Source organism: Penaeus monodon, chromosome 17, assembly GCF_015228065.2.
Source record: "Penaeus monodon isolate SGIC_2016 chromosome 17, NSTDA_Pmon_1, whole genome shotgun sequence".
In the NCBI taxonomy this organism is placed as follows: Eukaryota; Metazoa; Arthropoda; class Malacostraca; order Decapoda; family Penaeidae; genus Penaeus; species Penaeus monodon.
Genome location: NC_051402.1, coordinates 43,387,843 through 43,410,188, shown reverse-complemented (window position 1 = coordinate 43,410,188; position 22,346 = coordinate 43,387,843). Strand labels below are relative to the sequence as shown.

Here is a 22,346-nt window from a genome sequence, read left to right as displayed (position 1 = left end):
GAACATCCCTCTTTTCAAATCTAGACAATACACAAAGAATACTTGAAGCAGCAGTGATCAGTTGGATGAAATGGGGAGATTTTGTTGCCTCTTAAACAGCATGCAGCCATCAACTGGACAGAAAACTAAAACATAATCAGAAGTTAACAACAGACAAAGAGCTGATAACTGAACGTTTTCTTCCTGTACAGCGACTCTTACCTTCATGAATAACAAAGCCCTCGATAACGTGTGTGAGGACTTGAGGCTTCACCATGGCTTTGGGTGGCCCAGTGCTTGGTGGCTGAGGGGTGACCGGGTGAGTGCCATTCATGGTTGGCTGGGGAGTCTTATCTCTTACTGCAGGGGAGGAGAGGGGCAGGTTATAAAAGTATAGTTGTCAGCTGTAGACATATGCAATTATATATGCATTCACTTCTAAATCTGATCAACTGACGAATACAAGAGAAGAGAACATACCTTCCCCGCTTTCACTGGATGGTGTGCCGTTAACTGTTGGAGTTGGAGGAGCCGCCACTGGGGCTGGCACAAGAGTTGGCGTTGGTGCTGGAGTAAGCATTGGGGTTGGTGTGGGAGTAGGAGTGGGGGTGGGAGTTTGTGCCTGGGCTGGAGTGGGAGTCTGAATTGGAGTTAGGGTTGGGGTTTGCGTTGGAGTTGGAGTGGGTGTCGGGGCAGGTGTTGGGGGTGGCTGTGGCTGCGGGGGAGCTTGAGTGGCAGGTGTCACGGTCACTGTAGTAGTTGTACTGACTGGAGGCATGGTATTAAGCTTCTTGGCTGGACTATTTTCTGCCTTCACCTCCTGCTGCTTGTGCTGCAGAGTGGGAGGGGTGGAGGAAATCGGCGCCATGGCTGGGGCGAGCGTTGGCGGCTGAAGGGAGGTTGTAACAGGAGCCACTGTGGAAGTGACCTGCATCTGAGGCATGCCTGCCGGGGCTAGAACTGGAGCATGGCTGGTGATTGGCGCTTGGCTCGTCAGGGTCTGAACTGGAGTTGTGCCCTGCATTGCCACACTCGAAATGAGGGCCGGAGGAGATGGCGCCACGGACACCTGAGGGATGGCCACGGACGCCGGGGGCGGCTTGGGCGGGGGGGCTCGCACTAGCTGAGGTAAGCCCGGGGGGGGTTGTGCTACTGGAGGGAGAGGGGCTGTCGGAGGGGTCATAGGAACGCCAGGCCTGAAATGGTTGAAGCTATGAAGCAAGTGACTTACATGCTGTCACTTATGATGCAAAAATTGGGAATATTTGTTCAATACATTTAGTTTATTTGTTTCTTGAAAGTTGTAGAACTGAGATCACTTCTTTTACACTTACTTGGCCTGGGTCATACTGGAGATAGCTTGTATGGGTGCAGCAGACTGAGTGTTAAGTTTATTTGGAGCGGTGATAGATGTGGGAGTCACTGTTGACATTGGTGCCTGAGATACTGTGGGTTGCTGCATAATCTGTGTTGCAGTGTTGGCGGTCCCTACAGCAACTGCATTGGCTGTTGCAACGCTGTGATTCACTTGAGTAGCCGTCATCTGTGGGGTGGCTGCCATGGCCGGGGACGTTCGATTTGCTCCACTCTTCCCACGCATCTTATTCTGTCGAGTGATGGCAGACTCAAGTGAAGTGTTCCAGTGACAGGTAAATTAAAAACAAATATGCCCAAACGTCGCGTTAATCCATACAGAGCAAGAAACTTTCTTCAGTACAATGCTCACCTGTGCTCTGGGCGCAGACATGTGTCCAGGGGCAAGCTGTTGGCCAGCAGTCTGGGTCGACACAGAAGAACCATGTCGTATTTGCGTGGAATTGGAAGGAAGGATCGCTGGGCGCATGTTGGGCGTTTTCGGCTGAATCTCCATCCCCGCTCTTGGCTTCTGATTCTGTGGGCCTGGCTGCATCGATCCTAGAGGTGGCATCATGGCTACAGGAGAGAGATTGGTATGTTAACAAGGGTATGTGTGCAAAGGCCAACGGTTTCAAAAGCTCTGGATACATATAAATTCACTTAATAAAATCACAGCCCATGCTGTACATGCACACCTTTATACACACATTTCATAAGCAAAAATTACTTACAATTGGGTACATGCATAGTTGGTTGTGGGTTAGATATAAAGACATTTTCTTGTCCCTGTTGTGGTCCGCGGATGAAAATAGGCTGATTCTGAGCAGTTAGGAGGGCAGGGGAGTGTAAGGCACCTGGCGTGGCCCAAGTGATGCCCTGCTATTGTACAGAGAAAAGAGAGCACAAGACATTAATCGCCCTAATTTCCATCAATTTACCTATAAGCATATTTTCATCAGACCTAAATCAAAGGCACAGAACATCTCCCTTCGTCTTTAATCGCCTTTCAAGCCATTTCGCGAATATCAAGCCGAATCACTCAGCAATACCTAAAGTGACCCCAGTAGCCATTACACCCCAAGAACCAACTACACACTCAGAGTGTCAAAGCCTTACCTTCTGCATGTCCGTAGGCTTGTGGGTTGAAGAATGGGCGGGGAGTATATTGTGTTGCTGACTGCTAATGACACCGACAGGCAACTGACCGATCACTAAAGTCTGACTTGCTGTCGTGGGGATAGCTGTCGGGGAATACCCTATGGGGGAAAGGACATTAGGATGCTGGGCAATGCTGTCGGAGCAATCGAGGAATATTGATCTTTTTCAGTTTAATGTTGGTATTAAATGAAGAAGAAAAGAACAATATATCAGATTATACTCAGTATGGATATGAGAAAGAGAAAAAAAAAACAATATATCAGATTATACTCAGTATTGATATGAGAAAGAGAAAAGAACAGATATATCAGATTATATTCAGCATGGATACGAGAAAGAGAAAGAGAGACGAGAGATTACAGAAGTCAAATCTAAAGAGGAAAAAGGATTACCTTGTCCCCCAGTTTGCAGGACTCCCGACTTGCCGGCAGTGGTCAGCATGTGAGGAGCGATCTGCCCTTGGAACGGCTTCCCTGTCGCTATGACCTGAGGCAACATGTTCTGATTAAAGTTGAGACTGAGTCTCCTTCATGCTTTGAAAGTACAGAACATGAACGCCAAACATATACATTCTCCATGCAGCATTTAACAAAATATATTATACTACATGAAAATAGCGTCTTATCTTATCATCAGTTCCTATGTATCATTCAATTTTCATACAAACATACATTCGCCATACAGCATTTCACAAAACATGAACATTATACTCCATGAAAATACTCTTATCAGTTCCTATGTATCATAAAATTGTTTATTTATTTATTCATTTACTCAGAGCCTATATAACCTCGTATGCACTACTCACTTGGATGGGCTGACTTAGACCATTCAAGGTGTTGGGCTGGATGGGCGTTGCGTTCATGCCCGTGGCGGTCTGGAGGGTAAGGTTGCTGGGCATGATCAGCTGGCCTTGGCCATTGTGGTACAGCTGCTGTAGGTATGGCCCTCCAGGTATGCTACCCTGAATCACCTGCACCTGGGGGGAGAACTGGAACATTCCAAGATTTAGTAATAACACGCTATTAACGTCTTAATTATCTAGTATTGAAAAGCCTGATACGGTTTGTACTGGCAGTCATTTGCAGGGATTTCATAGGACAAATGTGATTAATAAAATATCATAAATGATACATATGTAGGCTCCTACTCTTTCCATCTACACCATTGACAATTTACGTAACTAATAATAAATGATGAAAATTAAAATACAAAATAAAGCTTTTATTCATGAACAAAGACCAAGAGAATATAGCAGCTACTGTTATCTTAGAAAAATGTTCTTGAGAAATATGATTTCCTCAATACCTACTCCTACAAATGTGATATATATTTATATAATATTGGGTGGTAAATACATCTATACAAACAAACACACACACACACACACACACACACATCCCCTATGTCCCTTCTCGGGTGTCTCCCCTGCGCGCCCCCCTCCCCCTCCCTTCCGGGCCTCCCCCTCCCTTCCGGGCCCTACCTGTGGCATCGGCGACGGCGAGACCCCCGGGTGCGTGAGCGGCTGGGGGGCCAGGTGGTGCTGCAGAGGCTGCGGGATCGCCGACACCGTGGTGGTGCTCGTCTGGGGTCCCGGCGCCGGGGCTATCGCGGGCGGCGCCGGCTGCATGCCAGACGCCAGGGATGCTTGCACGTAGAACTGGAAACGGGAGGGGAAAAGGGGAGACACGTTAGGTGGTGATAAATGGGGGGGTGTGGTGAACAAGAGAGAGAATGGGCGGGGCGGGGGGGGGGGGGGGGTTGGGGGATGTCATTGGATTACCTGGTAATATACAGACGCATTGGTATGGTGGGAAAGGGAGAGAAGGGTGGAAGGGAGAGAAGGGTGGAAGGGAGGAAGTATGAGGGAAGAAGTAGGGGCGAGAAGGCTATAGGGATAAAGGGGAGGGGAGGAAAGGGGAGGGGAGGAGAGAGAAGGGAGGAAGGGAGGAAGGAAGGAAGGGAGGAAGGGAGGGAGGAAGGAAGGGAGGGAGGGAGGGAGGAAGGAGAGGGAAAGAGACGGCGTGGAGAGAGGGAGGAGGGACCAGGGAAGGGAAGAAATGAAGGAGGGAGGGAGAGCCAGATGGGGAGGGGGAAGAGGAGAGAAAAAGAAAGAGAGAGAAAGAGAATTACAGAAAGAAAGAAAATTCACACAGACAAACTGCCCCCCACACGAGTAACCCCAAAACACCCACACCAGACTGCACATAGAGGAGGCAACACCCACAACCACGACGATATAATTATACACAAACCTTACTCCACGTCTCGATGTGTCTCTTCCCTTCGGCATTTCAGAAATCTTCCATCGCTTTTTTTCCATCGGTGAAAATCCCTCTCGGCAGAGCACAGAACACGTATTCTTAAGCTTTTTTTTTTTAATGAACACCCGAGGCAGGGCCAACAAGGTCGTTCGTTCGTTTTCAAAGACTAATCCTGTTTTCTAGATTTTCCCAACTGGATTCTAGAGAAAAAACAAAAATCCAGCTCTCCTCTCCCGAAATTAAAACCACACACAATAAAAGAGCAAATAAACATATGTATGTTTCGCCATTTAAAAAGATAAAAAGTCTCCCACACGCGCAGTCTCTCACCGCCTCTCACACACTAAGATGTATTCCCGAAGGAGGAATTGGTAAAGAAAAAAAGAGAGAGAGACAAAAAAATACATCTGAGCATTCCAAACTACCATTTCAGAGAAGCCACCAGTTGGGTTATAATAAAAAACCCACTTTTACAGGGCACACTTGCATCCTTTTCCCCCTTTTCTCTCTATGACCACGAATCATTACCTCCACAGATTTCATGGATTTCAGCCTTTCAAAACACGCTGCGTTTTAGAAATACCCTCCCTTTCGAGAGTCCCTTTCGAGCCCAAATACAAATGAAACAGAAGGAAAACAACAAAACGAAAAAAAAAACCTCCATTAACCCACGCAATCACCAAACAACCATTCAAGTAATAACGAGTCTCATCCTCGCACAAGAGGAAGGGAAGACGCGGCCGCAGTGAATTCAGGAAGAGAGTGTACGCCACACGGGTGGCAGACAGGAAAGTCTAAGGGGTGTTGGTTGGCTGCACGAGACGCACGGAATAAGCTGGAAAAAAAATATAAAAAAGGGGGGAAAGCAGCGTAGAAAAGGAAGGTCAAGAAGAGGAAAGGCGAAAGGAGATCAAGAAGAGGAAAAGACGAGGAGGAAGAGGAAAAGAAAAGGAAGAACACCCGCCCCCCTCCTCCCCCACAAAATATAGGGATCCACAATCAGCAACGAGCAACGGCCTTGGGTGTGAAGTCGACCCCGTAAATCGGTAAGTACCAGGGCATCGTTAACGGATTGTTTACGGAGAGGAAATGCGTGCCATCTCGTGGTAACGAAGTCGATCAAAACACTAATATACGTACAGTGCATGTATGTGTGTAGACTCTGTTTTTTTTAATCGTAAAACTAATATACTTTATGGCGACATAACAAAAGGAAAAAAAAGGAAAAAAAGAAGGACAAATATGTAATTAAAAGCTATGTAACTAAACATAGCTATACGACAAGCAAACAAACAAACAAAATGAGATAGACCCATCCAACAAACCCACAAACAAAACCCAAACCGAGCCTTATAAAAAAAAAAAAATATCGAGCCCTAAAATTAATCGAAAGCGATGGATTAAACAAACAAACAAAATCGAGCCCTAAATTAATCCAGACTCCCTTTGTTCCTCAGTCCGGGGGCGTCCGACCAGGGCAGTGTGTCTCTTGATTAGCTAACATCAGCGATTAATGTTCTGTTCCTGTCACCGTTACGCTCCTGGGGGGAGGGGGAGGGGGGGAGGGGGTTGATCACTCGCTTCTGTACACGTTTCACAAGCTTGTGGTTACCTTTTTTTAATTTTGTGTTTTGTGGGATTAAATCTAGATTAAGGATTTTGGATTTCGTGCAGAGTACAGCTAATGGGAATAAGAATCTCATTATTATTTTTTTTCTTTAGCCGGAGAGTTTAACAAAAGATGAAGGTTCGAAACACACCGACTGGTATTCAGGCTTACGTCATGAGAAGTCTTAAACTCCCCCCCCCCCCCCAAGCTAAGTAAGTCGGAGCGAGATCAAAATATTTACACAAAGCACGTGGTTGCGCCATTTTGCCGATCACAACAATTTTGAAATCTTGGGAAGGAAAAATACCCTTAGGGGGGGTTGCGTAACATTTTTTGACGCACACACACACACACACACACACACACACACACGCACGCACGCACGCACGCACACGCACACGCACACACAGTCTCTCTCCCTCTTCCCTTCTCTTTCTCCCTCTCCCCCTCTCTTTCTCCCTCTCCCCCTCTCTTTCTCCCTCTCCCCCTCTCTTTCTCCCTCTCCCCCTCTCTTTCTCCCTCTCCCCCTCTCTTTCTCCCTCTCCCCCTCTCTTTCTCCCTCTCCCCCTCTCTTTCTCCCTCTCCCTCCTCCTCCCTCTCCCAAGGTTTCTTTCCGGCAACTCGCGCAGCAAAAAGCTTGCGTGTTAGAACTGCCGATTTCCAAACAAGGCGCTAATCGTGGTTGCTACGAAGCAAAACACTGAAGAACAACACTCAGTATTGACCGCGACGAACTCTCTGGCAATTCCTTCATCTAACTGAAAAATTTAGATCCGCGATTTTTTTTTTATTTCATATTCATCATCATTACCCAAAGGCAAGGTAAAATATTTTAATCGAGGGTAGAGATATTATGCAATTCCGATATTTGAAGGAGAAATACTGAATAAAAATAAAAAATAAATTGTTGGATATGTCTCTTCCGGAATTTAAAAAAAGTACTGTATATAATATGGAAGTAAACAAAAACTTAACAAATCCGTCTATTTGAATGGGCATAAATAAACTCGTACAGAGCTTCCAATTTATGCAATAATAATAATAATAATAATAATAATAATAATAATAATAATAATAATAATATTTTTTAAAACTCATTTTCCTCGTTTCAAAGTATTAGAAAAAAAAAATGTATGCTCCCGTAATGCAATTGCGTATCTTGCATTCAAATCTGCATCATTTTAAAGCTATTAACAAAGCTATTAAACTGATCAAGAGTATTCTAAATAGATTTTGCAAATTTAGTTTACAAAACATCTCTCTATTAGAAGATTCTCGAAAAAAAATTTACGCCACTCTTAACCATAATTACAAAATCACACTCGATAATTTTATATGCTTATTTTTGGTGCCTCATTTGCAATATGGTAAATATTTATTAAATGGATAATTTCGTTTTCTCATGTTTGTAAATCCTGTGTGAGAGAGAGAGAGAGAGAGAGAGAGAGAGAGAGAGAGAGAGAGAGAGAGAGAGAGAGAGAGAGAGAGAGAGAGAGAGAGAGAGAGGGGGGGGGGATATGAACGCATGTCTTTAATTTCTAATACATTTACATGATATTTACTGAAAATCGATTGCACTGGTAACCTCGATCTCAATGTAAACTATAAACTATTTTTTTTTTCTTTTTTATATCTTGCCTTTAAATGATTTCGTGCATAACAAGGAAGGAAAGAAAGAGAAAGAAAGAATGAATTAAACCCTTGATCGATCGAAAAAAAACAAAAAAACTGCAGACAAGGTTTTATGACTTAATCAATTTCCCTTTCTTCTCCTTCTCCTCCTCGTCCTTTTATTTCTCTTATTCGTTACGAGAAATAAATATAGCGTTTTCGTGTCGACTCGGGCGCTCGCTGTACAATAACAAACCGAAGTTCCTCATTTAACATCATCCCACGTCAAAATAACACCGAATGGCTTTCTTTAAACACGGCATTGTGCATTCAGAAACACAAGATCAACTAATTTCATTATAAAAAAAAGCCACATTTTTATCCCTGCCCCGTCTAACTCTTCGCAAATCTTGAATATTCGACATTCCTCTCAAGATCGCTTCGTACGAAAGAGAGAGGTTTGTCGACAACAATGAACATACGAGCGTTTGCGCCGTCGGTCTGCCAGAACACATGTGCTGATGGTAATATGTACGGTGGTGGTAAACCGCAGGCCGAAATGGATCGTAAAGCTCGGGGACAGAAGGGCGGTTTTCCCCCTTTCTAGTCGGGGTTCCTTACGTGCCCGCGTGTGCAGAACGCCAAAAGCCTTCAATAACAATTGTTGAAACCCCCTTCCCTACTCCCCCCTCTCCTTATATTCGCTCAGGAACCCACTCAGTGAGACACTCGCTGCTCGTAGAAGTTCTCAAGACGCAGGACAAGACACGCGTAATCCACAGACACGGGGCTTCACTGCAAGGCAATAACGCGCTGTTCCTCGGATAAGGCGAAACGAGACAAAACAAAACCGTAAGTGTGTTTATTATCCACCAGAGCTTGACCATTTGTGTCCCTCTGGAATTACCTTAAAACAAAAACGCCCAAATTGGATATTCTAACCTTAATTAGCTCATAATCCTATCATTCGCCAATCTCGCCAGTTTGCGAGTAGAAGAAAAAAAGTGTGCTTATCATAATCTTTGTTCGAGCGTCATCCTTTCATTATTTTTGAATACCCCCCCCTCACCACCACCGCCACCAGGTAAGGAGTTATCAGCTGTAGAGGCTTAAGAATATCCGGTCCTGTCTACGCATTAAGTTTAGTCATGTTGCCTGCTGACTCTCATAGCAACGTGCTGTCTCGTGTCGCTCTCTCCCAACGCCTCTGTCGCCGTTTCCGCCGTTTCGTTCAACAATACGAGTTTTGTGATTGAGTGATTCCTGCCGTGATTTAGGGGTCTCGCCGATCCAAGTTTATTTTTTAAGGGACTTCACCTTAAACCGAGTATTTTCTAGCACCTTCCCCCCACTCTTCCTAAGTCCTAAGACGTCGCTACGAACCAGGTACAGACCGTGTTCTTAAAACTGATATTAAATTATACTCATGTGTTTATTGTGTGTCTTCGGCTTCTCATTTTCCTAATATATTTGCCTTCTCTCTCTCTCTCTCTCTCTCTCTCTCTCTCTCTCTCTCTCTCTCTCTCTCTCTCTCTCTCTCTCTCTCTCTCTCTCTCTCTCCACCTCTCTAACACACGCGCTCGCTCGCACGCACAGATTACATGCTCGTGCTTATCATCAACACATTTTCCTATCAACACTAAAACAATGACACAAGCCCCAAATTCACCCCATCAAAACCTCGAGCTTGTCAAATTTGCTGCAGTTCTCAAGGTCGATTGATTGCCGAACCGAACCGCTCGCCGAATCTCCTTTTTGCCAGAGAAACTATTCTATTAACATCACAATCAATTTATTCAATAATAGTAAGTACTTGTTAAATCTATTGTGGTATTATTATTGAATAAATACTATTGTTTGCATCGTTAGTATAGACAATCGTAAAAGTGAAATAATAACCATAGTAATAACAAAAAAATAAATGTTCACATTCACCAATAATTCACACACACAAAAAAAAACATCGGAGTGCGTAAATCAAAGATCCTAACGCTTTTCTTAAACAAACAAACAACCCAATATATATATATAAAAAAAAACCCTCGGCTCTCCGCCTTGGCAAATCGCTCCCGACCCCCCCCCCCCGCAAGACGAGATCATCGGTCGCGCGATTAGGCGAGGGAAGCTCGAGGTGCTGAGGGCGAAATGCGGCAATGAAACTAATCGAAAATAATTAAAAACCCGATGAGAATTACGGGGTCGTTAGTATATGTTAATCGACAGGCTCGAATTAAGGGGCGGGATGGGGTGAGTGCGGGGGTGGAGGAGGATGGTGGTGCGAGGGATGGTGGGGGAGGGGGAGGGATGGTGGGGGAGGGGGAGGGATGGTGGGGGAGGGGAGGGATGGTGGTTCGAGGATGGTGGGGGAGGGGAGGGATGGTGGTGCGAGGGATGGTGGGGAGGGGGAGGGATGGTGGTGCGAGGGATGGTGGGGGAGGGGGAGGGATGGTGGGGGAGGGGGAGGGATGGTGGTGCGAGGGATGGTGGGGGAGGGGGAGGGATGGTGGGGGAGGGGGAGGGATGGTGGTGCGAGGGATGGTGGGGGAGGGAGAGGGGGAGAAGTGGGAGTAAGCCTAGGAGAGGGGAGAAGGGGTAGGAGAGGAGAGGAGGTGGTGGTGGAGGTGGAGGGGAAGTGATGAGAGAGGGAGAAACTGGGGGTACATGAGGGAGGGAGGGAGGGAGGGAGGGGAAATGAGGTTGAAAGATGATAGATGGGGCTGAGAGATGACCGAGGGATATGTGGATGGAGCTGTGCGAGGTGGAGGCGAGAGGAGCCTCTGCCTCGCGTTCCATCTACTGTCTTCTCTTCTCTGCGCCGACGCTCTCTGCTCGCCTGCCTCCTTCGTTTCCTTCTCTCTCACGTCCTCTGTCCCTCCTCCTCCTTACTCTTCCTCTCTCTCGTTCTCTCTACCACCTCCTCCTCCTCCACCAGCACCTCCACCTCCACCTCCACCTCCACCTCCACCTCCTCCTCCTCTTCCTCTCTCACATCTCTACCCTTCCTCTCCACCCCTCCTCCACCTTCTTCCTTTATTCTCCCCATTCTTCCTCACACCCTCGTTCTCGCCTCTTGAGGAGATCTCCGCATTACTGCAATTTCTCTCTCTTTCTCCTTCGTCCCTAAATCCAAAGGGTTACGTGCGACGCCAACTTTTTATTCCTCGCGTTTTCCTTTTGCCTTCGCGTCGAAATTTGTCTTTGCTATCTCGTTCCCCCTCTTACTCTTTCTTCCTTTCTTCGTGCTCTTCATTTTCATACCCCCGATTTTTTTTTCTTATTCTTGTCCTGTTTTCCCTTCCACTCCTCTTCCTCTTCCTACTCCTCCCTTCCTCTTCTTTCTCCTCCTCCTCCCTTCCTCTTCTTTCTCCTCCTCCTCCCTTCTTCTTCTTTCTCCCCCTCCTCCTCCCTTCCTCTTCCTCCTCCTCCCTTCCTCTTTTGTCTCCTTGCCTCTTACTGTGTCGCGAAGTGAGGATCTTCCCACACACTTCCATCCCGTCTCCCGGCCACAGGACCCTCCCACACCCCCACACCCCCCACAGGAATCTCTACTCGTTCCCACAGAAAGACCCACACGACTGCCCGCCACATCCACGTCGGATCCTCACTCGAACCTCGTATATTCACCCCCACAGTAACTACCCACAGTAGGGTAGGAAAAGAGGGAAAATGGCGGTGGGGGTGGGGGTAGGGAAGTGGTGGGGGGTGGAGAAGTGGTGGTGGTGGAGGGGAAGTGTGGGTGTTGGAGATATAGCGGCGCTGCGGGTGAAGGTGTATAGAGGTCTCCCGTTTTTTTTTTTTTTTTTTTTTTTTTTTTTTTTTAAGGGTGAACTCTTATAAACCACTTTTACATTTAAGTTAGTGGCTGGGTTCGGGCATAACGCTCACACTACTGCGGGCCGATCTCTTTTCGACTTCCCTTTGATGGGAAAAACAAACAAACAAAGTAAAGGCTGCTTCATCTTGCAACATTTCTCACTTTTTCCCTTCTCTTCATTGTTTCCCAGGTTTGTCTGTGTCTGTCTCCCTGTCTCCCTCTCGCTCGTCTCATTATCATTGTCATTCTACAGTCTCCTTTCTCGCACGGGTCTCCCCCTCCCCCCTTCCCTTCCCTTCCCTCCCTCCCCCCCTTCAACTCCCCTCCCATCCCCTTTCATTCCTTCCCTCCCCCCCTCGTCAAGCGCGGCTCTGTGATCCTTATAATGAAGTCTCGGTAATCTCCCTCCCTCCCTCCCCCACCCTGTCCCTACTAACTCTCCCTCTCTCTCTCCCTCCCCCCTACCCTGTCCCTAACTCTCCCTCTCCCCTCCCCCTGTCCCTAACTCTCCCTCTCACCCTCCCTCCCCCTACCCTGTCCCAACTAACTCTCCCTCCCCTATCTCCTCTCCACTCCCCCCCCCCCAACACACACACACACATTCACTTGCAATCCTTTCATCGCAACCTTTTGCTTCGACCGACTAAACACGTGCGCGGGAGGAACGGGAGAAAGCACGAACGATTTTCTCTACTGGAATATATGCGGGTCTTTGCCATCGCAGGAGTCTTGTGTGTGGCAAGTCGGTCACTGCAGGTTCTCTTCTTTATCTGCTGCTCCTCCTCTCTTTCTCCTTCCCTTTCTTTATCTGCTGCTCCTCCTCCTCTCTTTCTCCTTCCCTTTCTTTATCTGCTGCTCCTCCTCCTCTTTCTCCTTCCCTTTCTTTATCTGCTGCTCCTCCTCCTCTCTTTCTCCTTCCCTTTCTTTATCTGCTGCTCCTCCTCCTCTCTTTCTCCTTCCCTTTTTTTCTGCTGCTCCCCCTCTTTTTCCCCTTCCCTTTTTTTTACTGCTACTCCCCCCTTTTTTCCCTTTCCCCTTTCTTTTCTGCTCTTTTTTCCTCCCCTCTCTTTCCCCTTTCCCTTTCTTTACTGCTGCCTCCTCCTCTCTTTCCCCTTCCCTTTCCTTTCTTTCGCGTTTTTTCTTCCTCTTTAACCATTACTATTTCCCCCTCTTATCTCCCTACTTTCCTTCCTCCCTTTCCTGTTTCTTCCTTTCTTCACCCCCCTCTTCCTTCCCCCCTCCCTCTTCTCTCCTCTCTCCTCCTCCTCCTCCCCCCCTCCCCCTCCCCCCCCCCCCTCCCCCTCTTCCTCCCCCCCCCCTCCCCTCTTATCTCCCTATCACTGGCCGATAATTTCCGCCCGCGCCCCCAGACCTTCGTGCAACAGACCTGCAATTTGGCGTCGACGTCGGCAGCCTTGTGGTTATCGTGCTGGGCTCTGACGCGTTCTGTGCGCGCTGCCCTCTCATCCCTTCCTTCTCTCTCTCTCACTCTCTCTCTCTCTCTCTCTCTCTCCCCCTTCCCCTCATTTCTGCATCATCATTATCTTTAAATCCTCATCATGATCCCCCCATTCCCCCCTTTTCTTGCTTTCTTCCATCTCTCCCTCCTCCCTTCCGCCTCCCTCTTCCTCTTCCTCTTCCTCCCCCCTCCCTCCCTCCCCCTCCTCTTTCCTTCCCCCCCCCCCCCCCCCCTTCCCTTCCTCTTCCTCCCCCCTCCCTCCCTCCTCCTCCTCTTCCTCCTCCCTCCCTCCCTCCCCTCTTCCTCTTTCCCTCCCCCCTCCCCCCCTCCCCTTTCTTCCTCTTCCTCCCCCCTCCTCCCCCTCCCTCCTCTTCCTCCCCCCCCCTCCCCTCTTCCTCTTCCTTTCCCTCCCCCTCCCTCCCTCCTCCTCCTCTTCCTCTTCCTCCCCCCTCCCTCCCTCCTCCTCCCTCCCTTCCTTTTCCCTCCCCCCCCCCCTCCTCCTCCTCCTCCTCCTCTTCCTCTTCCTCCCCCCCCTCCTCCTCCTCTTCCCTCCCCCTCCCCCCCTCCTCCTCCTCCCCTCTTCCTCCCCCCTCCCTCCCTCCTCCTCCTTTTCCTCCCCCCCCCCTCCTCCTCCTCCTCTTCCTCCCCCTCCCCCCTCCTCCTCCTCTTCCTCCCCCCTCCCCCCTCCCCCCCTCTTCCTCCCCCCTCCCTCCCTCCTCCATGTCTTCCTTTCAGAGGCTGTCACTACCTCCACGTCCTTGAAGGAGGGGGAGGGGGAGGGGGAGGGGGGGGGAAGGACAAAGGGAGGACGACTGAAAGGAGTAGGAATCAGAGGGTGAGGGGAGGGGGGGTGGGGGAGGAGGGAAGTGCGAAAAGTAGTGAGGGGAAAAGGGAGGGAAGGAGGGGAAAGGAGTCGAATTATTCTTCAGAGCTATGCTGCGAGCGTCTCCCTTCTCCCTTCCCCCCCCCCCCTCTCCCTCTCCCTCCTCCCCAACACCTCATTACGGGCCGCGAGGACAGCGAGTGCAAGACGTTCCCCTCGAGTCGCGCGCTGGTAGCCAGGACGAGGCAAGCAAGCAAGCAAGCAAGCAAGAGAATCCGTCGCATTCACTTTTTTTTTTTTGGGGGGGGGCGCTTCCCATATTGTGGATGCATCTAATTTCTTTTTCTTTTTTATTTATTATTTTTTTTTTCCCCCAGCCGCGCGTGACGAGATTGGGTCTTTCGGCCGGAGTGCGTCTTGGGCCACGGGCGGCGCCTCATGGCACGGGTTTCCTCTCAGATATATGGGGAGGAGCCTCCTCCTCATTCTTCTTCTCCTCCATCATCTCCTCCTCCTCCGGTCCCTTCCCTTCCCTTTCCCTCCTTCCCCCTCTCTCTCGTCCCTTCCCTTCTCTTCTCTTCCACTTCCTTCCCCTCTTTCTCGTCCCTTTCCTTCCCCTCTTTCTCGTCCCTTTCTCTTCCCTCCTCCTATCCCCCTCTTCTCCTCCTCCCCTCACCCGCGCTGGAGAGGGGAAAGGAAGGGGAAGGGGGGGGGGGCGTGCGTCTGTCGCCTCCAGGGGGCACTGCTTAATGGTCTCGCGTATGTGGTGGGTCGAGGGGAGGAGGTGGGGAGGGGGGGAGGGGAGGAAGGCTGACGCAGGACAGTAAGGGACGGCAGGGTGGGCCCAGGGAGGGCGAGGGGAGAGAGGGAGTGAAGGTAGAAAGAGGGAGAGGAGGAGGAAGGGTGAGGGAAGGAGAGAGGAGGAGGAGGAGGAGGAGGAGGAGGAGGAGGAAGGGAGCGAGGGAGTGAGAGGGAGGGAGGGAGAGGGGGGGAGGCGAGGTCCAGACGGAGGAAGGGAGGGGGGGGGAGCCGAGGTCGAGGCGGAGGAAGGGGGGGGGGGACCCCAGCACGCAATAAGTGGTACACAGCTCGTGGCTCTAATAAGAAATTCACCTCATTAGTAAAATTCGGAATCGGGGCCCGGCGCGTCCCTCCTTTGTGCCGCTCACAAATCCGCCGGCCCTTTGATGGTAACGACCGGAGGTATTTATTAAAGGCGCAGGACGCCCGCCTTCGCCCTGCCCGCCGCCGCCGCCGCCGCCGCCGCCGCCGCCGATGCCTCCCTCCCTCGGCCCTGCTCTCGCCCTTGCTCCCTCCCTCCCCGGCACCTTGCCTCGGGCCAGCCCTCCCTTGCTCCCTCTCTCTCTCTCCCTCTGGCTCCTCCCCGCTCTACCTTGCTCCCTCTCTCTCTCTCCCTCTGGCTCCTCCCCGCTCTACCTTGCTCCCTCTCTCTCTCTCTCCCTCTGGCTCCTCCCCGCTCTACCTTGCTCCCTCTGGCTCCTCCCCGCTCTACCTTGCTCCCTCTGGCTCCTCCCCGCTCTACCTTGCTCCCTCTGGCTCCTCCCCGCTCTACCTTGCTCCCTCTCTCTCTCTCCCTCTGGCTCCTCCCCGCTCTACCTTGCTCCCTCTCTCTCTCTCCCTCTGGCTCCTCCCCGCTCTCCCTTGCTCCCTCTCTCTCTCTCCCTCTGGCTCCTCCCCGCTCTCCCTTGCTCCCTCTGGCTCCTCCCCGCTCTACCTTGCTCCCTCTGGCTCCTCCCCGCTCTACCTTGCTCCCTCTCTCTCTCTCCCTCTGGCTCCTCCCCGCTCTACCTTGCTCCCTCTCTCTCTCTCCCTCTGGCTCCTCCCCGCTCTACCTTGCTCCCTCTCTCTCTCTCCCTCTGGCTCCTCCCCGCTCTACCTTGCTCCCTCTCTCTCTCTCCCTCTGGCTCCTCCCCGCTCTCCCTTGCTCCCTCTCTCTCTCTCTCCCTCTGGCTCCTCCCCGCTCTCCCTTGCTCCCTCTCTCTCTCTCCCTCTGGCTCCTCCCCGCTCTACCTTGCTCCCTCTCTCTCTCTCCCTCTGGCTCCTCCCCGCTCTCCCTTGCTCGCTCTCTCTCTCTCTCCCTCTGGCTCCTCCCCGCTCTCCCTTGCTCCCTCTCTCTCTCTCCCTCTGGCTCCTCCCCGCTCTACCTTGCTCCCTCTGGCTCCTCCCCGCTCTACCTTGCTCCCTCTCTCTCTCTCCCTCTGGCTTCTCCCCACTCTACCTTGCTCCCTCTCTCTCTCTCCCTCTGGCTTCTCCCCACTCTACCTTGCTCCCTCTCTCTCTCTCCCTCTGGCTCCTCCCCGCTCTCCCTTGCTCCCGCTCTCTCTCTCTCCCTCTGGCTCCTCCCCGCTCTCCCTTGCTCCCTCTCTCTCTCTCCCTCTGGCTCCTCCCCGCTCTCCCTTGCTCCCTCTCTCTCTCTCCCTCTGGCTCCTCCCCGCTCTACCTTGCTCCCTCTCTCTCTGGCTCCTCCCCGCTCTACCTTGCTCCCTCTCTGGCTCCTCCTCCCCCTCTGGCTCCCTCCTCCCTACGACACTTTTCCTCCATTCATTACCTCCCTCTTCTCTCTCTCTCGCCCTTTCAACCTTCCTCTTTCTCCCACACGCAAGCCTCTCCTTCCCTTTCCTCCCTTCCTCCCCACTAGCCTCCCCTTTACCTGGGACTCGACCATTACTTCCCCTTTGCCCAAGACTTCCCCACTCCCCCCCCCCCCTACTCTTACTTTTTTCCCCTCTTCTCCCCTTGTCTCCCCTTTCTCTTCCTCTCCTCATTCCTCCCTTCCTTTTCTTTTCCATTCACTCTCCTTCCCCTTCCCTCTCTCCCTCACTCCCTTTTCCTCTCCCTCCCTCCTTCCCTCCCTTTTCCTCTCCCTCCCTCCCTTTTCCTCTCCCTCCCTCCTTTTCCTCTCCCCCCCTCCTTTTCCTCTCCCCCCTCCAGAGGGGGGGGGAGAGATATATTCGTTCGCCCCATATTAACCGTTTTTTCCTTTTTCTTTTTCTTTCAATTCTGGACAAACCTAAACCAAACCGTCACTTCACTTCGATTAATTTACGGAACCAGTTTATTATCAGACGTAAAAAGAAGAGGAGGAGGAGGAGGAGGAAGAAAAAGAACAAAGAAGAAGAAGAACAAGAAGAACAAGAACATTGGCTGAAAATCTTCGATGACTTTAGGCCTTTTAAATGAACAAAAACCTGCCATTCGTAGTCATGTCTCAGATCGACTGCAATCTGTTTTTTTCTTCAACTCACACAGGGAGAAATATATAGGTTATTATTACATATATAACTAATAGGGATGTGCCTTTAACAAAAAGAAAAAAGAAAAGAAAAAAAGCGTATTAATTTTCCTTAGTAAGGGTATGGGGGAACAATCGAATATTCAAATCTACATCGGTGGTCTTTGACAAATTTGCGAGGTAATGCTCTTTGCAAAAAACCTAATCTTCAAATTAAAAAGGTGATCGTTTTGCTAAACTAAAGCTTCCAAAGTTGCCATACGACATTTTAATGTTGCGAAAGTACCTTATCTCAAAACAAAGAAAAAACAACAACAAAGTAATGAAAACATGAAAACCAACTTTAAACAATCCCCATTTATCACAATTATAATAAAAAAAATAAAAGTAAATAAAAAAGGCAATTCCTTTTCCAACTTATATTTACTTTTCGACCCCCATTACAACCTCCTTTCTCTTCAGGTGTTTCCGCCGGCGCCCCGTCACCTCCGTCGCCCCGCCCCCCCATCCATAATGGAGCCGTTCACCGCGGGCATCCTGGCGGTGGGGGGCATGATCGCCGTGATGCTGGCGGTCGTGGCTGCCCAGGAGAGCAACAGCATCAATAACAGGAAGAACAAGAACAAGAACAAGGCCCCGCCAAGCCCGCGGACGGAACAGAAATCGCTCGAGGAGAAGAGATACTGACTTCGAAACGTTTTATTCTTATTCTTTTTTAAAGAAATCAAGAACAATCTTTTATTTCCTTCTCTTCCCACACACACCTTTTTTTTTACATTTCTATTTTTAGATTTTTCGAAGAAATCAAAAACAATCTTTATTTCTTTCTCTTCCCACACACACACCTTTTTTTTTACATTTCTATTTTTGGATTTTTCGATTTATCTAATTTTCTTTTTAAAAAAATCTGAGATTAGGAGTTCGTGATGTGTGTTTTGGGGGAAAATGTCTTTTGTTTTAAGTATTAATCACTGTGAATTATATACTTGTTTTAGTTACTATTAATTTTAATGAACTTGTGATTATTGCATTTTTTGTTTTTTTTATTCCTTCCAAGTACTTACAATTTTTTTTTTCTTCCTCAAGACTGCATATGTATCTTCTCTCTCACATTCTCACATGCTCAATGTTGAATATAGATTTTACTACATTACACTACACTAAATGAAAATAATAATACAAATTCAACTCTTCAAGAATTTTGCATTTTTTTTTTTTTTTCATTTTTCATTTCACACGGCAAACCTCGACTTTATCAAAATAGCAATTTGCAAGTCGCCTGCTATTGCAAATGGGCAGTGGACACACGCCAACGGCTCTTGAATATTAACAATCACACCGTATTAACACATTCCTTTCGCCGTGGAACGCTGCATGATTTCACACACTTTCATAGATTCCAAAAAGTAAATAAAAACGATAACTCGTATTCTTAAACCGATATATCCGTATTTTGTTAAAAATTGAGGATCTAAGAACAAGCTAGCAAACACTCGCCAGAAAAAAAAAAAAAAAAAAAAAAAAAAAAAAAAAAAAAAAAAAAAAAAAAACGAAAATATCCTATTCACAAACTGGCCTTCACGCGCACATTTTTTTTCACGGTCCAATTGCGATTTTTTTTTTTTTTTGCCAAGTCGTATGGATGGATTTCGAAGCCTAGGCCTGGCAAAGCTCAATTCGAGATCTCAAAAGGTGTTAGTTGGAGGGCTGAATGGAACCGTAATGTAATTAACGAACTTTAAATGCTACATCCAATCTATTGTTAGTAAAAAAAAAATAAAAAAATAAATAAAAACTTTACGACACGTCCTACCCTTAAATTACAAAATTACAACTGCATTCCGTTCCACCAAAACACAACCAAACCAGGAAAGCCCACTCCTTCTCTACAACTCCGTAGGCCTATCATATTTTTTTAAACCGAAAAAAATGGATTCCAAAGTGTTTCTGAGAGCACGACCTTTTCGCACGACCTTTTCGTACGACCACCGAGACACCTAATGACGGGCGGTGACGACTCGAACCACGGGGAGAGGGGGGGGGGGGGCAAACTAGCCTCGAAAACCCCTGGGGAAGCCCCATGAGTGTCTGGGAGGAGGGGGTGGGGGTGAGGGGGAGGGGGGGGGAGGTGGTGGTTGAGGGGAGGGGAAGCAGGGAAAGGGGTGGGGGAGGGAGGAGGAGAGGGGGAGGGGAAAGGGGGAGAAGAGGGAAGGTGAAGAGAGGGGAAAAGGGGGGGGGTGGCAGAGGGGAGGGGGAGGGTAAGGGAGTAGCGGAAGGGGGAGGGGGTAGAAGAGGAAGAGGAAGGGGAAGGAGAGGATGAAAGGGGAGGGGGGGGGGGTAGCGTTCTTTCTCTGAGACATCGGTGGCGCGAGTAAAAACCCAGAGCTATGTATAAAAAAAATAAATAAATAAATAAATAAAATAGATAAATAAATAAAATAAAATAAAAACATAAAAATACTCACTTTTCTGAAGAACCCCCCCCCCCCCCCCACACACACACATCATCCACTGTTTTGAAAACTCGACTTGGCTAACTAATGTGAGCACTGTACACCCAGCTAAAATATATTGGTTATTAATGAAGCTTTCTTGGGAGAACGCTTCTACATATTTCTGGGACGTCTTGCATATTCGCAGAAAAAAAAAAAAAATCATGGTCTTAGTAACAAGGGGAATGATAGCATCCACTCACTCACTCACGCACGCGCTTTCTTTCTCTCTGACTCACTCACTCACTCACTCACACACTAACTCACTCACTCCCGCACGCTCTCTCTCTCTCTCTCTCTCTCTCTCTCTCTCTCTCTCTCTCTCTCTCTCTCTCTCTCTCTCTCTCTCTCTCTCTCTCTCTCTCTCTCACTGTATATGTGACTGATTGACTAAGTGCATACGTGTGTCTTCTGAGTCGCCAGGATTTTATCAGCCAGGGAGGGAGGGAGGGAGGGAGGGGGGGGGGAAGCGAGCCTGTCTGTCAACTCGTGCCCTCCCCCCCCTTTTAATCGCTTCTTGTATGTCATTTATTACTGTGATTTATCATTATTCCATGTCTACGGCTTTTCTTATTTCATCCCGTTGTTTCCTCTCCTCTCTTTCTCCTCTTTTTCCGTCTATCTATATATATGGTTATCAGTCTTTTCCGTCATTCCATCTTACCATCTTACTTACTATTTTCTCTCTCTCTCTCTCTCTCTCTCTCTCTCTCTCTCTCTCTCTCTCTCTCTCTCTATATATATATATATATATATATATATATATATATATATATATATAGAATGAGAGAGAGAGAGAGAGAAAGATATAAAATTCCTATCTATCTCCCTCCGCCCATCTTTTATCTATCTATCTTGTTCTCCCCATCTCTTGCATAAATAATAAAATAAAAATCTTCGCCCTCTACACCTACAACGCACCGACGCACTCCCCCCTCCCCCCCACAAAAAAAGGAATATTACACGAGGAAAGAAAAAGAAAAAGAAAAAAGAAAAAGATAGGAATAAACACTTTTAAAGACTAACCAATAAACTCTTTAATGGAAAATAAACATCAAAACTTCACTCAGCCGAACATCCTCTGGAACCTTCCATACTCGTGCAATCTTGTGCAATAATTGGCGAGTGGTTTGCTATATATACACACAAATGCGATGAAAACGTAAATTAAGATTTATTTACGTATAATTCCTTCTATCCCGTCATTCCCAGAAGGCGAACCTCAATAACTACAAAAAATACATTAATACATAAAAAAAAAAAAAAATCAAACCACGAACACGCCCATACGTACACTGAATTCAAACGAAGACGAAGTCCCAGCCGTGCGTGCCTGCCGCGGATCCGAACGAACCCCGCGCCCCATGTGTTACGGACACTCGCCGGTGCCATATTTCCCAGGCCAAAATACACTCTTCCATAAATCCCCGGAACTCGCTTCGTATTCCACAATGCCGACAGCGCACTCGATTCATAACAACTTTATTTCGAGGCATAATTAATTTCCCCACACGTACCCCCCTCCCTCCCTCCCCTCCCCCCCCCCCAAAAAAAAAAAATCGCCAATGCCGCGTGAATAACGTAAAACAAAAACAAAAACAAAAACAGAAATATTTATGGAAACATCAACGTCGGCAACTCGCCAGCTGTCACCGGGACTCGATATCAGCTGATTTCGGACTCGGTATCAGCTGATTTCGCCCTCCTCCTCCTTCCCTGAGAATAACCAACAATAACATCCTGAAGAGATAAAACGCAACGACAATTCAGACACGTTTTATTGCTTATCCCGAATAAAGGGTGTAAACAAAGACCTGATTTTCCTACCATCTTCGATATATGCTTTAAATAAACGGACTTTACCAAACCTTTTCTTGTTTATGGATCTTTAATACATGCTTTCGATCAAAATGTAAGATTAGACACCGGCCATGAGGAAAACGCGATTGCCAGAGAGGTTTGTATGGTCGCTGCCGTAAATATATATAACTGGAATTATCTACTTGGAATGCATAGCGAAGCCGGCCTCGTCGGAGTGTGCACGGGAAGGGCGTGGAAAATCCCGACCATATGGACACCCGAGGGAGCTCTGCGAGGGGAACGGGGGGGAGGGGAGGAGGGAGGAAAGGGGAGGAAAGGAGAGAATGGAGGGAGGGAGGGATGAACCTGGGGTGGAGAGAGGGAGGAGAGGAAGGGAGGAAAGGAGAGGAAAGGAGGAGGAGGAGGAGGAAGGAAACCGGAACTGAATGAAAAGGGAAGGAAATTGGGGGAAATTGGAAGAAAGGCATAGAGCAAGAAGAAGACGCAGATAAAAAGGGAGGAACGACAGAGGAGGAAGGGAAAAAACTGTGGGAAGAGAGGAGGGAGGAAATTTGGGAAGGGAGGGAAGGCAAGAAAGGCAGAGGAAGGTAAGGAAACTGAAGAAAGGGAGTGAGTGAGAGAGGGAGGAAAAAGGTGGGGAGAGGGAAAGAGAAATAAGAGGGATATAGATCAGGAGAGAGAAAGAAAGGAATAGGGAAAGATAGGGA

The 22,346-nt window shown here is 48.4% G+C and overlaps 1 protein-coding gene and 1 long non-coding RNA gene across 2 annotated transcripts in view; one reads left to right on the top strand and one right to left on the bottom strand.

Annotated features, from left to right (window-relative positions):
- LOC119583776 (polyhomeotic-like protein 2) overlaps nucleotides 1-22,346 on the bottom strand; it is a gene marked incomplete in the record, with an annotated part of 71,560 nt that overhangs the window by 5,143 nt on the left and 44,071 nt on the right. The window contains 9 exon segments of the mRNA XM_037932452.1: nucleotides 202-339; nucleotides 460-1,190; nucleotides 1,314-1,585; nucleotides 1,706-1,911; nucleotides 2,067-2,214; nucleotides 2,452-2,591; nucleotides 2,886-2,994; nucleotides 3,302-3,484; nucleotides 3,977-4,153. Of these exon segments, the coding sequence (XP_037788380.1) occupies nucleotides 202-339; nucleotides 460-1,190; nucleotides 1,314-1,585; nucleotides 1,706-1,911; nucleotides 2,067-2,214; nucleotides 2,452-2,591; nucleotides 2,886-2,994; nucleotides 3,302-3,484; nucleotides 3,977-4,153 (2,104 nt within the window).
- LOC119583778 lies at nucleotides 9,095-18,356 on the top strand. The gene is made up of 2 exons (XR_005229723.1): nucleotides 9,095-9,363; nucleotides 17,789-18,356. It is a non-coding gene; the product is annotated as an uncharacterized LOC119583778 (long non-coding RNA).